General features: G+C 42.1%; 1 protein-coding gene across 16 annotated transcripts in view; it reads left to right on the top strand.

Moving 5' to 3' along the window:
* Positions 1-15,715, top strand: part of TSPAN4 (tetraspanin 4) — a 443,521-nt gene that overhangs the window by 276,686 nt on the left and 151,120 nt on the right. The window contains exon 2 of one of the 16 annotated variants that reach the window (XM_071809031.1): positions 8,644-8,708. The exons of the other annotated variants lie outside the window; for them this stretch is intronic. Coding sequence (XP_071665132.1) covers positions 8,644-8,708 — 65 coding nt within the window. The remainder of the gene's footprint in view (positions 1-8,643; positions 8,709-15,715) is intronic. 16 annotated transcript variants of the gene reach the window in all.

Here is a 15,715-nt window from a genome sequence, read left to right as displayed (position 1 = left end):
GACCCGGGCAGTGTTCAAGAGCTGGAGCCGGAGAGAGGGCTCTGGGGAAGCATTCCTGTGTGCTGCCTCTGTCCTGGCACTTTTTCTTTCCTCTGGTATAGGATGTGGTTAGAGATTCACCGCTATTCCGGATGGAAGCTTGTTATGACTTGGTACAACCATTTCTGAGTGAAATATTGGGCTCTCATCTCCTAAGAAAGAGGCTGTGTAAAAATATCTCCATTTAAACACCAAGAAATAGATGGTTTCAAATCCCTCTTTGTACTTCAGGCCATAAAATGCCAGATTTCAGAGCATTAATTGTAAAGAATGTAAAGAATATCACCTTGTTCTATGCCTGACCCCAGGAACACAGGATAGCTTGTAGATTAAGGCATTATTTGCTGCAGACACAAGGACTGGAATTTAGCCATTATTTGAGCAAGAGAGAATACTTTATGCCAAGTGATAGTGTTAGGCGAGTGGTGCTGTCTTATTTCTTGATATGATTGTAAGTATAATCCCATCTAAATATGATTCTACATGATAGAGCTTAACAATTCCAGAGAGGAGCCATTAGAAACAATCAAGTAAACAGAATGTATTTAGAAAAAAAAACCAAAAACACGAGCTTGAATTAGTTATTTACCCGATGGCTTAGTGCACGTAAGCAGAGGAGTGGTTATCCTGTCAGGCTTCCTATGTACCTGTCAGAGTTTTTTCTGTTCCACAGTATACATATTTATACAATCAGATTGAAGACTAAAATGTGAAGGAGCTATTGCTGGCTGTGATATGTATGTGCTCTCTGATGACAAGAATATATTTTGAAATAGAAAAGCAATTACTTTAAAATATGCAAGACACAAACTTGTTTTTTCTTCACACCTTTTAGCAAACATGAAAAGAAGGGGTGAGAAGAGGAGAGGGGGGTTACTCTAGTTCTTCTTGGGAGAATTTCCAGCCTGGTTTGCCCTGGGGCTAATGGAGCTTTCCCTACATAGCACCCAGCAGCCAAAAACACTCAGCAGAGTCAGTCTGCCAACAGGAGATGGACCCTTGGACTGACATCTAGCTCAAGGTCTCTGGTTCTTTCAAATTTCACTCTTCAAGAAGGGTAGGGCAACAGAGAGTGTTTCAGGTGTTCCTGGGCATTTTCCCTTGGGGTTGTTCATTGGCCTTTCGCTCCACAGGAGGGTTATGCCCTTGCAGCGCAGTACTTCCTTGTGTCAGAAGCAGACTCTACGCATGGAGCAGATTAGTTTCAAATTGGGGTTTTTTGTGCATTGCAGCAACACTGAGGTGTCTCAGCTGAAATTGGGCAGTGTTGTCAAGGGTACAGCACAAACATTTAGGAAGATAATTTCTGCCCAGAAAAATGTGAAAAGGTAGGAAAAATTATAAAGAGGGTTTTCCTCACGGGGAACTGGGCCCTTATGAGATTAATATAGCTTTCCTAATTATCAAAGAGGGAGCATGTTCCAAAGGCAGCTTTAATACAAGCTTTGAGTGCGATGTAAAGGCAAGTGCTTGTTTCATGCTTGCTGATAGGTGTAGGCAAAGTAACCCTGCTACAGCTGAACTACTTGTGTTAAAGATCTAAGCACCAGCACTGATACCAAAGGCTCTAAGGAGTGCTTGACCTAGCACTGCTCCTTGCATCGTTTTTCTGCACTTTCCTTAGGTCATTTGACATGTTGCTATGACTCACAATCTCTCCTCAGAAGAACCTGACACAGTAGCAGGAGCTGTGAATCTGTGCTGAGGGTTGCCAGGGGGTTGTAGTTACAGCCCTGCACAAACACTTCTCCGTGTTCTGCCTGGGTACAGCCACTCTGGCCTCAAACTTTGCAGAGCACTTAAATTCATACACATAGACAAAAATCCGCAAATGAGAAAAAAGCTTGTACTTATCCATAAATAAAGTAAATGGGGATCATTAATAATAACAGTTTAGTTTTGAAGTTGCTGTGATGCTGGCAGAGGCAACCTCTTAGTGTCCAACCTGGATCAGAGTGGATTCGAAGGCATGGGGCTGCACTGTGGGGAGGTAGTGACAGCAATCTGTTGTGTCGCTACCTGGGCAGCAGGGCTGAAAAAACAGCCTTAGAGGCACACATGCTGGGTCCAAACTGGCTTATGCCAGTTTTCCCACCTGCCATTGTTTCCTGTTACTGCAGGGTTTACTGATATTTGTGTTTCTTGACTTTCTGTCCAGATATTTAGATATTGGTACAGTCTGCCTTCAGTCCTGCTGTCTCTGATGAGTTAGGTGCTATATTTCAAAGATTTTTAAAGCTAGGAAATATATATTTTAAAGTGTGGTTTTGATCAGGGAAGCAACTAAGTAAAAATAACTCCATCCCTATTCCAGAATGGTTCCCTAGTGTATTTTCAAGATGTTTGATTATTTTGACAAATACAAGTCTTTATGCTTGCTTCTCCCTGTGGACCTAGTAAAACTATGGAAGACTGGCCTGCAATCTTTTCTGCCTAGAGCATCTGCTGCTTTAGCTCATAGTCACAGTCCTGAATATGCAATTCAGAGTCTTTATTACCTGTGGTGCTGTTAGAGACAGGAGAAATGTAGCATGATTTTTGCAATCTCAAAATGAGATTTCTGAACTGTCAGGGGAGAAAAAACCCATCACTGAGTTGTAAACTGAGCAATGATGAAATGAATGCAGGCTCTCTGCTGTCACTTCTTTATCAAGTGATTGCTCCAGTGGTGGGCCTGTTGGTGCTTATGGGGTTTGACATGGGCCCACATCACAAGATAAGGGTAAGAGGTGCATCTTATCAGACCAGAAGAGTGCATAAAATATGCATCTATGGTGAACAATTTGCTTATTCCTTTATGTGTTATCTTCTCACTCCTGTCACAGAGACTGGTGTTTCTGTGCCTTACCAAGTCATGTGCTTCTGGAGAATGAGCATCCATGTCCAGCAGTTATACTGACAGTGAGCAGAGCAGGAGACTCTGTACTGTCCTTTTTTTTTCACTACTACCACATACTGCTCAGGCATGCTGAGACTTAGCTGATTCAAGATGGACCTGAAATGCAAAATCTCAGTTTCAGCCTGGATTTCAAGCCCCAGGAATTTGTGTATCCCTTGATGAAGGATTTTGTTTCAGATCCTCACGCAGATGTGATACAGATATAATGTCCAAATGGCTTCTGGGTCTGAGTCTGGGCATGACCTTTCTGCCTGTCTGTGAACAGGGAGGCAGTTATCTCTTGTTGGCAGCAAACTTGGATCCAAATCTTCCTGAAACTAATAACAAGTGCTCATTTAATATATCTCTGGTAACAGAAGTGGTGGGGTTCTATTTAGTTTGGTTTTTTCTCTCTACTGATTTAGCGAGCTGCTTCTGAAAATTTTGCAGGGGGTGGGGGTAAGGCAGGGCTGTAAATCTGAGCATGGGTCGCCTCAACTCAGCAATGTTAGTGAAAGTGCAGACTAGGGCAAAATGCTGTGAAGAGCCTGTGGAGAGGAGCTGTGTGTTTTAAGTGTACCTACTGTGTTACCCCTAGACAGAACTCTGAAGCTGGTTAGCAGTTTCTTCATAGAACCTCGTCTAAATGCCTTTTAAACACCTCCAGGGATGGTGACTCCACCACTTCCATGGGCAGCCTGTTCCAGTGCCTGACAACCCTTTCCATGAAGAAGCTTTTCCTAAGATCCAATCTAAACCTCCCCTGGCACAACTTGAGGCTATTTCCTCTTCTCCTATCACTTGCTACTTGGGAGAAGAGATCAAAACCCTCCATGCTACAACCTCCTTTCAGGTAGTTGTAGCGAGTGATAAGGCTTCCCCTGAGCCTCCTTTTCACCAGGCTAAACACCCCCAGTTCCCTCCGCTGCTCCTCATAAGACCTGTTCTCCAGACCCCTCACCAGCCTCGTCGCCCTCCTCTGCACTCTCTCCAGCACTTCAATGTTGTTCTTATGGTGAGGGGCCCAAAACTGAACACAGGATTCAAGGTGGGGCCTCACCAGCGCCAAGTGCAGTGGCACAATCACTTCTCTAGTCCTGCTGGCCACACTATTCCTGATACAAGCCAGGATGCTGTTGGCCTTTTTGGCCACCTGAGCGGATAATATGGAGAGGATCCCTGCCTTTTGTGCCATCTGAACTCCCTCAAAAGAAGAGTTTGCTAGAGCTGGTCAGGATTAGGTCTTCGTTCCCATGAACAGTCTCAATGTAGATCAAATGGGTTTTCATTTACATTTTATTTCTTATCGTTTTCTTTTGGAAAAGGTGGGGAGAAGGTTTATTTGGTTCAAAAAGGAAGCTTTTAGGTTTTGTTTAGGCTGTGGCTTAGTGCTTTGCTGTATTAAGACACAAACTAGTGATGAAACCGCCTATAAAATTTTGCTGCTTTCCCCATGTAGGTGGACACTACTGTGCTGATACTCTTGCGTCTATATGGTTGTGAACATAAGTCCACCACAGACAATTATATTAATAGAAACAGAAGTTCCATCAAGCTGAAATGAGTGCTTATCGTTTATTTAACAGATATATTAGTCCTTTAGGGCCTCTGAGTGCATCGTGATGCAGGAATTTGAAAATCTTTTTCTTGGAGGAGGTTTACAGGTCTCAGTGTCAGATGACACTTAGTCCCCAGTAGTCATTAGTGCTACCTCAGGGAAATGACCTAACTGATTTAAGCTGTATTCGGGGAACAAGCTTTTGAAAGAAGAAGGACCAGAATAGAAGCCAGTATTTTCTAAAGAAGCCTCTGATTTGGGGGTGTTTATTTTCCCATGGTCATTAGCAGCCTATGTATCTGCTGCTCGCAGGTTCTTTACTTGTTTTGAAGTGTTGGATTTTCAGAGTAATCAAACAGAAGGCAGAGTTTCACTCATATCACCCAATAAATATTTGAAAGGAGGTGGGACAAAGAATTACAGGAAAGGGAAATGATATTACAGATTTGTCACTGCTATTAGCTGGGGTATTTTTACTGGTAGTTATAGAGAATCCTTTTCAGTGTAGTACCATTTGTTTTAAGGTGAAGGTTAATTTAGCAGCAAAATAAAAATAACCTGAGATATGTTTGATGGCAACTAATTTGTGAGTGTTTTGACAGTTTCTGAAAACCCCAGTCAGAGACCAAAATGTCCTCAGACCAGGCTTTCTACACGTTTAGCAGAAAGTCAGCCCTTAGCTCAAAAGAGTTTGCAGCCAAAGTGTCAGAGAAGCAACCAACAAAAATGACAAACAGATGGGAGGGTGTGGAAAGAAACAGCAAGCCAATTAAGATTAGCATAATAAGCTATGCAATGAGGTTACTGTAATGCTCAGTAATTACACCCAAGTAAGAAACTGATGGGTGGTGAATTTCTTATTTTCTTCTTGAAAGTGATTGAGTTATTTCCTGCTGTTCTCTGCTGTCTGTGTGCAGGAGTGTGTGTATTTTCAAAGCCCCTTCCAGCTTTTTGGGTGTGGGAACTTCAGTGCTTGGGTGTTTTTCCTTGGGTCAACAGATACTCAGTTTGATGGAAGCTGTATCCAGAACCATGGGTGCTCTCAGCTTGTGAAATCAGTTCCCAGAATGATTTCAGACATTCTTTTGAGGCTAATGTTTCAATCTCTGCATATTTTGCCTACTTACAAGTCAGTGTTACTGAACATATGAAGAGTCTGTTACCACTGGGAGAGGAGTGAAATACCTAGAGTGGTCCAAATAGAAATGCTACCTACTCTGAATGCAGCCCTGCTTTCGTGGTCACATTTGGTGGTGTGATCTGCCAGAGTGATCTTCTGCTCAGAAGGTAGCAGGTCCAAGAAAGGAAGTCTGTTCAGTAAATGGAGCCAGGCATGTGAGCAGCTGCAATTGAAACATGCTCTTTACTCCACAGACAACTGGACAGATGGCACTGAAGTTTATGAAATCAGGTAATAGGCTCTGGTGGGGAGAAGCATGTTACACATGTCAGTCAGCCACAACTTGGAAAACCCCCATTTGACTACTTGAATAGTCAGAGCAGGTTCTCCCAGTGCTGACAAGTTGAAGGTCCGTCATCATTTCCTCCAGAGAGTATAAAGTACACAGCAATTACAAACTAAGAGGTCGCGTTTTCAGAGAGAAAATGAAAGGGTATTGATATTCCCTTCGATATGTATGGCTATGGGATGAGTTTCCTTATGTCTATATGCTCTGCTGCAGACCCAGAAAAGCCTGACCCCAAAAATCCCAAGTACCTCCATTCAGGTTTTAAGTTGACCTTAGTTCCTTTGAAGTAAGGTTGACCTGCACTGGGTTAGAGTCTCTGAAGATCTGCTCCACAGTTTCCTTGGCTATGCAAAATGTGCAGCTGTGCACTGGAAGAGCATTTTTTGAAAGAGGGAAGGCTGTTATCCTCTCTATTTTTGGTTCTGTTTTTGTACAGCTGGCTAATGAGTCCCAGCTTTTACAGTTATTACAACAGAGATCTGCGCAGCTGGAACCTCTGTTAGCTGCTATGCTACTGCTCTTCACAAAAAGGAATATTTTCAAAAGTTCAGCAAAGGCTTAAGGACAACAGGAGTTATCTAAGGAAGCTCCATTGTCTCCAAGGTGTGAGTAGTTTTCTCTTCTACGGTAGTAGACTGTGTCTTGGCTTCAGGTAGCTGACTGCTTCCCTACCACCTCCCTGCAAGCCAGAGAGGAGGCAGTGTTGCAGGACAGATGCAACACAGAAACTTCGTAAGAGTCATTTGGGAATTTCCTTCTAGTGCAAAAATCACATCTGAAACACACTAGAGGTTTTCTTTCTCACGTTCTGCTATGTGCATGTGTATTTTATGCAGTTCTTTTTTTAGCACACAGGTTGGACTTGTTTTGTTCATGTAATAGATAAATTCAGGGTATGTCACCTCTGACATGAATTTTGGGGTGCAATTGTCAAGGATTTAGATTGTGGGGTGACAGCAAAAACCCTGCCAGATGTATTGTTGACCTGCTCTCCCCCCCACTTCCCGCTTTTGCCCCTCCCTCTCCCCCCTTCCCACTCAGGACAGGCCATTGGGAGGGAAAGAAGGACAGAGAGAAGAGAATTGGAAAAATTAAAAATGTTTTACTAATGCTACTAATAAGAATAGAGAAAATAATACAAATATACAAAACCAATCTTGAAAGTCTCAGCAACTGCAGAGCCAGCACCCGAAGTCCTGGACTAGACTCTGCAGCCAACTAGAGCTGGATTCAGTCTGTCACTGGCCTCAGTTCGCAGGGACGACTTGCAAGATCCTCTCCTAATGTCGGCCAAAGGAAAAAAGGAAAAGGAAAAAGGGACGAGATCCTCGTGATCTCCCACTTTTATATGAAGTATTCACGTGAATGGATGTTATACACAGTTGGTCAGTTTCTTGGTCACCAGTTTCTCATTGCCCCAATGTCCATCCATGCTTATCAGTAAGTTTGCATACCATTGCTATGTTTACCAAAACATGTATCTGGTTCTCCAGGAAAATGCAGCTAATAGGAAGGCTTTAGCTGACAGGCAAATTCACTAAAAGAGAAATTTGTTTTATAGCAAAACCAGGACAGCAATGAAGGCCATCTGTGCTTCTTCAGAAATAAGGGTCTGGCACCTGAGTATAGTAACATGGCACGGAGGGCAGTGGTCTTGTTGGCCGGGGTGCATCTCCACTTTATCCCGATGAGGCAAGCAGGACCAGGCTGGGGATGGCAGTCAGGTTCAGCTGAGAGCCCAGATCGTTAGACGTGTCCGTGGTAATGAGACTGGTCCAAAGTCAAGCTGAGAATGCAAGTCACGGTCAGGACCACATCTAGTGACAGGTGAGTGGTGAGTGAGGAAGGACTGAGGTCAGTCTGAGAAGTCAGTATGTAGAGCAGGGTCCGTATCTACACTGTGCATTGCCAGGCATAGGCAGGGCTGGAGCTTGAGACACATCTATACAACAGCTGAGGCAGGGACTGAAGTTCTCAAGCTTGAGCTTGGAGCAAGCACTCAGGCAGATGGAGTGAGAGGAGTCCCTGGGGGAATCAGGGTGATTCAGACTTTGACCTTGAACTTGCATTACAGCATTTTGTATTAGAAAAGCTGAATTTAAGTCTGTCTGAAGTACTGTCAGAGGAAGAAGAAAGGTTCAAAGCAACTTGTGGGGCCTTTGCAGTTGCTACTGACTCCACAGTGGTGTAGATGAGAGGCACAGGCTGACCACCTCAGGGAATTCAAAGAGCTCTGCTGACTGAGCTGGACTTCACGCTGTGAACTGGTAACTGGCGTAAGTAAGCTGCCCCTTCTTTCATAGGAAAAAAAGAAAACCACCACAACAAACCACCTTGCAATCTCTTCTCTTGCAATAGTTGGGACAACGGGACTGACAGAGCTCTTGTCTGGCCATCTGGGGTCTGAGCATAGCTTTGGAGTGCCTTCATGTGCTGCTGCTGCAGGAGTTTAAGGTGTTCCTCCATTTTTATTCATTCTTCCCTCAGATGCAGGAATAGGTAGTTCAGGCCTTGTGGTAACAGCTGAAGCAGCATTTCTGTGGTTCACTCCAGGGGAAGTTGGTAGGTTGAATGGAAGTGTGTGTGTGCTGCCTGGTTGTGGTTCTCCAGTATTTCCATGCTACTTTAAGTGCTGATGACTATTTTGGCTGGCTCTGAAGCCTAAATGGCTTTAGCTTGATTTTTTTTTTTTTTTTTAGAGCCATTCAGTTCCTCATCCTGTTCAATCTCTCAAGAAAGGGAAAACACACACTCCAGATAAGTGGTATGTGGCAGAGATAAATCAGCTATAAATTGCTTGATTAGCTTTCAGAGAGTAGCTGCTTTTGTGTAATTTTTTCAAAGAATCTTGGAGGGGCATGAGGAGGCAGGGACTATACCACGCTGTTTCTGTAGCACAGAGGCATCTTGCCCTTTTTCAAGACTGAAGTGCCGAATTGCATTTTGTTGTGCAGTGCTCAGGAGCTGTCTGCACAGGTTTTACAAGCCTCGGATGAAGAGAGGCAAAGCACAGTCAGACGGATGACCTTGAAGGAGTCAGTCAGCAGCAGCCTCCTTTGTGTTACCTACAAGCTTGTGGCTGGACTACATTCATGTTACTCCTCATTCTTATAAAATAATACTCTTTCAGGATCTCTAACAAATCTGATTTGCCTTCAGCATTTTTTGGATGTGATTCAAGAGGCAGTGGGGAAATAGAGAAGCTTATGGAAAAGTGGTAACCTGTTACCTGTGAGCTTCTGCGCTTCAGTGCCTTTGCTCAATCTGTTCTCAGATTGTTTTTTTTTTTTTGGATGTAGAGACTTGTCAGCTAGAAATGTGACCTGAGCCAACAGACCAATAGTTCCTTTCACACAATAGGTACGGCCCGGCAGTTGGTATGCTAACTATCTGAGCCTGACGGTGGAAGCAAAAAAGTAACCCTCCATCTGCCAAGAATTCAATAAGCTGGGGAGGGAACCTGAAGATGAGGATCTGCTGACATCTAATGCAGCGATGGAGAAGGAAACTGGGGAGGGATCCATGGATGTATCTGAAAGATGTTTTCTTGTGTTTTACAGATGTTTTTTGTTAAAGTAACTGTGCAATGAAGTCTACCTTGTGTTAGCTCTAACCTAACAAAGAATAATATTTGGAAGTGCAGTCATGTTACAGGTACAGTCACAGGTCAAGTTCCATTAGCCATAAGAATCTCTATTCCAAATCTAATTTAGCTAGTCATTGGGAATAAAGAGCTAAAACCCCTTCCCTTCCCATAGCTACAATTTAAATGAAATGTCTATTTAAGAGGAATGATGTTGAATAAAAGCCATACTTGCATCATCCCTATTCCTTCAGGGCTTTGAAGTCATTCTGGTTTAGCTGAATAATTCTGCTGTGGTCCACTACTCTTATCATCAGTTAATGCTTTTAAATGGTTAGCCATTGCATACCTCTTGGACTTAAATGGCCTGATTCAGGATGGCAGGCAAGCTCTTCATCTTTGTAGACCATCATGGGAAACATATGTCTCTGAAACAAAGTGGAATCAGCACTTCTTTGTTTTGTTCATTACCTCAGAAGAAAATCCCAAGGGGAGTACCTTTCACCTAGTCAGTAAGGCACTAAACGTTCTTGTGATATGACTGAGTATCCTAAAATGCAAAGGGCTAGACAGTAGTGTTCTTTCAATTTCTAGAACATAAGGTTATGTTTATTATTTTTGCACAGAACATGATTGGAGTGGTTTCAGAAGGAGATGCTACTTGGTTTTGAAAAGTGCAAGATACCCTGTGGTTGTGGAAAACTACAGTGGTACAGAATCTAATAGGCATGGCTGCTTTTTTTGGAAAGGAAAGCTGGAACTTATCAGTAGAAATAGAGTATCTTTTGGGAGAGGTTCTTTAGTGCTTCAGTGGCATCCCAAGCCGCATATTAGATACCAGCTGCTGTGTGTGGCTTTTCCTGCTTTATAGCACATATTATTTGAATTGGATGCTGAATCTTCAGCTAGATGTATGGGAACATTTTTCTGCTCTTACACAGCAGCGATATTGTTGTCCCTTGAGGAAATAACTTTCCCTTCGAACATTTGCTCCTGAGAAGGATGCTTGAGGCACTTAACACCTCATATTTAGGAATGGCAGTTATACTGCTGGAGCCCTGTTATTTTCTTTGGAGTGTGGAACCATTTTTTTAAAAGGAAAAGAGAAGGAGCAGCTATAGCTGTGACCAATTCTGCTTGCAAAGCCTGAGAGAGATGAAAACTGTGTGCTTCTGTTCTGGTATGCCAGAGGGAAGAGCTTCCGCCCAGAGACATTTTGAGAAGCCTGAAGGTGGTCCAAGGGAGAGTCCTTAGCAAGAAGTGCAAAATTCTGCTCTTGGCACAGAGTAACCCTGTATATCTGTACATGGGAACCAAGTGGCTGAGTAGCAAGCCTACTGTGCGGGCCTTGCAAGTTATGAGGGATGTAAAGCTGAATATTGACCAACAGTGCACTCTATATGTGAATAAGGTGCACTACATTCTGGGATATATTTAGAGGACTGTGGTTGGTAGTTTGATGGAAGTTATTACCCCTCTCTATTTGAGACTGGCAAGGCTTTGCCTGGTATGCTGGGACTAGTTTTGGGTCTTCCACTTCATGAAGGATGTCAAGAAACTGAAACAGGTCCCACAAAGACCTGCTGGGATGGGCAGGCGCTGAGCACGTGAATTATGTGCAGAGTTTGAGAGAAATGGGTTTGTGTACTCAGGTGAGAGAAAGCAAAGGGGCCATTTAATAACAAACTAGAACTGTTTGAAGGAAGTAACAAAAACAACAGAGCGAAACCCTTCCGGGTAATTGCAGGCAATGTGATAAGGGTGATGTGGCCAGAAGTTGTAACTTGGAAGCTTCAAACTACTTAAGAAGAGCTTTTTTGTTTGTTTGGTACTGCAGCTCTGTAGTAATTTACTTGGAGATTATATATCTTGGACATTTTCAAGAACAAACCATGGCTGAGCTGGTCAAGTGTTGGCAGTAGTCCTCGGAAAACAGCATTTGGTGAGAGACCTGTGGAGTGCATACCAACCCTGACTCCTGGATGGGCCCCTAATTGAGAGACCTGTGTTGAAGTGGGGAGCAGCACCACTGGGGTCATGCTCAACTTGATCTTGGAGCACTGAACTCTTCACAACACTTCAAAGTGGGTCATTGACTCAGCTGGTAGCAGGGTGAAGGTGTATGTTTCTCTCTTGGCATTTTCCGCCCTTTTATTTGACAGAAGCTGCATTGTTGCTGCCTCTAGATAAGATATTATTAAAAACCACTTGGCTAAAAGCAGACTGTAGAGAATCAGACTTGCTTGGTTCAGAGAATCATTTTGGTTGGAAGACACCCTTTAAGATCATCGAGTCCAACCATAACCTAACTCTGGTACTAAACCACGTCCCTAAGAATTTCATCTACATGTCTTTTAGACACCTCCAGGGATGGTGACTCAACCACTTCCCTGGGCAACCTGTTCTAATGCCTGACAAACCTTTCCATGAAGAAGCTTTTCCTGAGATCCAATCTAAACCTTCCCTGGCACAACTTGAGGCCATTTCTTCTTCTCCTACCGCTTGCTACTTGGGAGAAGAGACCAACACCCTCCATGCTACAACCTCCTTTCAGGTAGTTGTAGAAAGCGATAAGGTCTCCCCTCAGCCTCCCTTTCTCCAGGGTAAACAGCCCCATCTGACAGCATGCCCTGCTTTCACCTCTTGCCATGAGCTGTCTTTTTTCTTTTAATTGAATCTGTGGGGGTTTTTTTGTTGTTGTTTTTGTTTTTGGTTTTTGTTGTTTTGTTTTGTTGTTTTTTTGTTTTCCCCTTTTCTCCATTGGATTTTATTTCTGTACCATGGGGCTGAGTTTCTTCTGAGTTTTTAAAAGTAGAGAGTTATTAGCTAATAAATAACAATTTCCACTGGCCATGATAAACTTTGGCTTCTGTGATTCAATCTCTAGATTCTTGGATTTTTAGGGCTTCTTGAAACTGCCAAGAGAGTGTATGGTTCAAGGACAGAGTTCAAGGAACACCTTCCCTTGCTGTAATGTGTTCATGCTCAAGTATTTAATGGTGCTTGTGACCAGCAATTTCAGCTGAAGCAGAATGTGTCGTTGTCAGTTGGTTAGACTACTAATGTACTGTGTAAGAAGAAGTGTATCTTTAACAAAAATAAATAGAACCATATTCTCAGCTTGGTTAAACTGCCATAGCTTGGTTGATTTCAGTGAGGTCATGATGGTACAAACTGTATCTTTGTTTAAGGTCTTTTTAACTCTCTATTTCATGTTAAATGGCATTGTAGGGGGAAGAAAAACAGATACGTCTACCTCTATTTAGTGGAAGAGCTAGTAGAGTACTTCAGACAAGGCAACTTGCTACATGGTTATTAGTTGGATTAAAAATTGTTGAGAGAAATGTAGATAAGTGCTAATCAGCACATGGTTGTCTTCCATGAGGTTTCCTATTTTCTTAACAAATAATCTGTGTAACTGAATATCTGGAAAAAGTATTATTTGGAAGTTCCATTAGCTATTTGGAAGAAGTGATAAGGAAGATAGAAGTTGTGAGGTCCTCTGAATAGTAAGAAAGATAAATGTTGTAAAGAAACTTGGAAAACTGAATAGGGGTAGGAGTGAGAATGAAATTCATCATGGTAGAAGTCAAGTGAATATGTCTGATAAAATAATTTGCACTGATGTTTGAAGGAAACAAGTAATTTCAGAAGTGGTAAGCAGGATCTATCAGACTGTACATGTCTACAGCATGACATGGCAATAGAAAGCACAAGCAGGAGTGCAAGCTGGTTTTGTTGAGTAAATTATGTCTATAAAAAAGAAGTGACAGCTTCTCCTTTACCTACCTTTCAAATAAGATCTATCAAATTTTGTTCTGAATCCTCTGATACCATTGGGTGTTTGGATACTCTATGTAAAATTATGGGAGAGGAACAGGAGGGTAAGAAAAAGCATTCTGGTAATTGTGAGCAGCATGGTTTAATAATCTGGCAGGATACAGTGGAGGAAAACAAGTATGATAACATGGAGGGTAAAATGAGAGAAGAGGGAAAGGAATTCTGTAACTGTAAATTAATGAGTTTTAGAAAGGACAAGTTACTATGGAAAAAAATCTCCTATTAATTTGTGGAAGTCTTGATGGTGCCACCACAGTAACAGGAAGCTGGATGACTAGGAGTTAAAGTGCTGGCTGATGGGAGGAGGAAAATGAGCCATGTGAATAGAAAAAAAATAAATAATGTTTTATTAAAACCGATAACAAAGACAAACAAATCCTTGAGCTATTATCTCTGATTTCTATATATGCTTTCTCTTTATTTTGTTTCTAGGATTCCCCTACTGCCCTTACACTTCTGCAATATTTTTTTTCTGTGATTTGCATTTAAAATTACATTTCGCATCCTTCTCCCATGTGCGGGCAGGAAAGAAAATGTTTTTATTGCTATAGCTGGTGATATCTGCTCATCAGTAGGATGTGAAAGGCCTTGCATATTTGGGTTGCTATTTTTTGTTTTCCCTGGTGCCATTTCTCTGTGAATGTCAGAATTTCAGAGCAGGCTGGTGGAAGAGAAGCTGCTTGAGGGAGTTGTGTCGTGGAGCAGGAGTGAATTCTGCATGCTAAAAACTGATTATCCTGTAACCCTGGAACTGAAACTGCAGATAATTTCCAGTTCTGGAGTCCTCCTCTACTGCCAAGGGTAGCACTGGAGGAGATGGCATAGCTGATAAAACCACATGTGTTCTCCAACTCACACGGGGTATTGAAATTGCATTTCTGTTCTGGAAAATAGCTGGTAAAAGGTGCATTGCCATACTTTTTGGACTGCATTGCTTGTGGAATCAGAATTTGAGGTGCTGAGTACAAAAAGAAATTATTTTCTTTTTACCCTTGTTATTCTTATGAGACCTATGTACTAGAATGACAGTGTTGTTCTCATGGAATTTTCTTGTGGCACTCACAATTTTAGCTATTTTTCCTAAAATCCCAATTTTTATATTCATGTTAATACTTCAGAATATTAGTTTTCATTTTTATGTGAGCACATTTGTAACTTCAGTTTTCCAGAGGAACAGGTGTCATGCAAATGTCACACTTCCCAGAGTTACCCAAGTGTTCTGGAAGATTTGGACTCCCCACATTTAACAAAAGAAAGCCATCCAACATTTTAATCCAGCTTCACAGTTTTAGGAGTTTGATTCCTGATTTCTGTATGCATAAGATTAGTAGTATTAAACTGAGCTGGATTTTATTCTCTTTGTATCTACAACACACTATTTTAAGAAATATAGTGAGCTGACACAACCTCAGTCAACTATAAATCAGAAGCAACTGTGAAACTGTGGGAGGTAGTGGAGTTGCCCAAAGATCATTTTGGGCATAATGGGAAGTTGTCAGGGCTCTGTTGTTATTACTTTGGGTCAACTATATGACTGATAATGTGAAGGATGATTGGAAGGTACTATTTCTTCTTAAACCTTTGAGGAGAAAATGTCCTGTCTTCTGGAATAAATTGCAAACCTTTCTCTCAGTTAAGAGAAGTTGAGACAAATGGGGGATGGGGGGAACATTGTGTCAGTTTTGCAGCATCATATTTCATGACACAATAGCAGGCTGTCCCCATAGTCAGAGTTTGGTGATCAGTTCCTTCTTCAGCTATAACCTTTCTCCGCCATGGTGGTGATTGGAGCCAAGAGACTATAAATTCAAGGAAGCCCTTACTTGACACTGAACTTAAGCATACATAAGTGTTTTAAGTAGAGGACTGTGTTGCACCTGGGTCTGAAGTCAATTGATCAGGTGCTTTGCTGGGTGTGTATTTTACACATTTATTTTAGCCACCCCACATGATTTAATAATTCTCAGCCTGCTTCTTTTCTTCTACCGTGTCATCCCTAACTTAGACTAAACTGTTTCAGAAATGTGTTTGATCTCCACTACAATGGTTAGGATCCCTGAAATTCATTATGACAAATTAATCTCTTGGATTACCCACATGCCTTGTTGGTTTTGTCCTGCCTTGACTAACAAGTTTTGACAAGTGATTTATCAGGTCAATAGCCCTTGTCAAATGAAACTGATTGAGAAAACGGGAAGCAGCTTCAAAGCACAAATGGTTTATTGTCACAAGAAACATAGCAGATCTTCAGGGATGTTGAACCCAATTATCCATATCCTCCTTGGATAATGCCAAGCTGTTTCAAGCTAATTACCCAGAGTTTAGACCGATCTGGATATGAATTTCAT

The sequence above is a fragment of the Patagioenas fasciata genome, chromosome 5 (genome assembly GCF_037038585.1).
Source record: "Patagioenas fasciata isolate bPatFas1 chromosome 5, bPatFas1.hap1, whole genome shotgun sequence".
Taxonomy (NCBI): Eukaryota; Metazoa; Chordata; class Aves; order Columbiformes; family Columbidae; genus Patagioenas; species Patagioenas fasciata.
The sequence above is the reverse complement of the archived record's forward strand: the minus strand, read 5'-3'. Positions and strand labels throughout refer to the sequence as shown.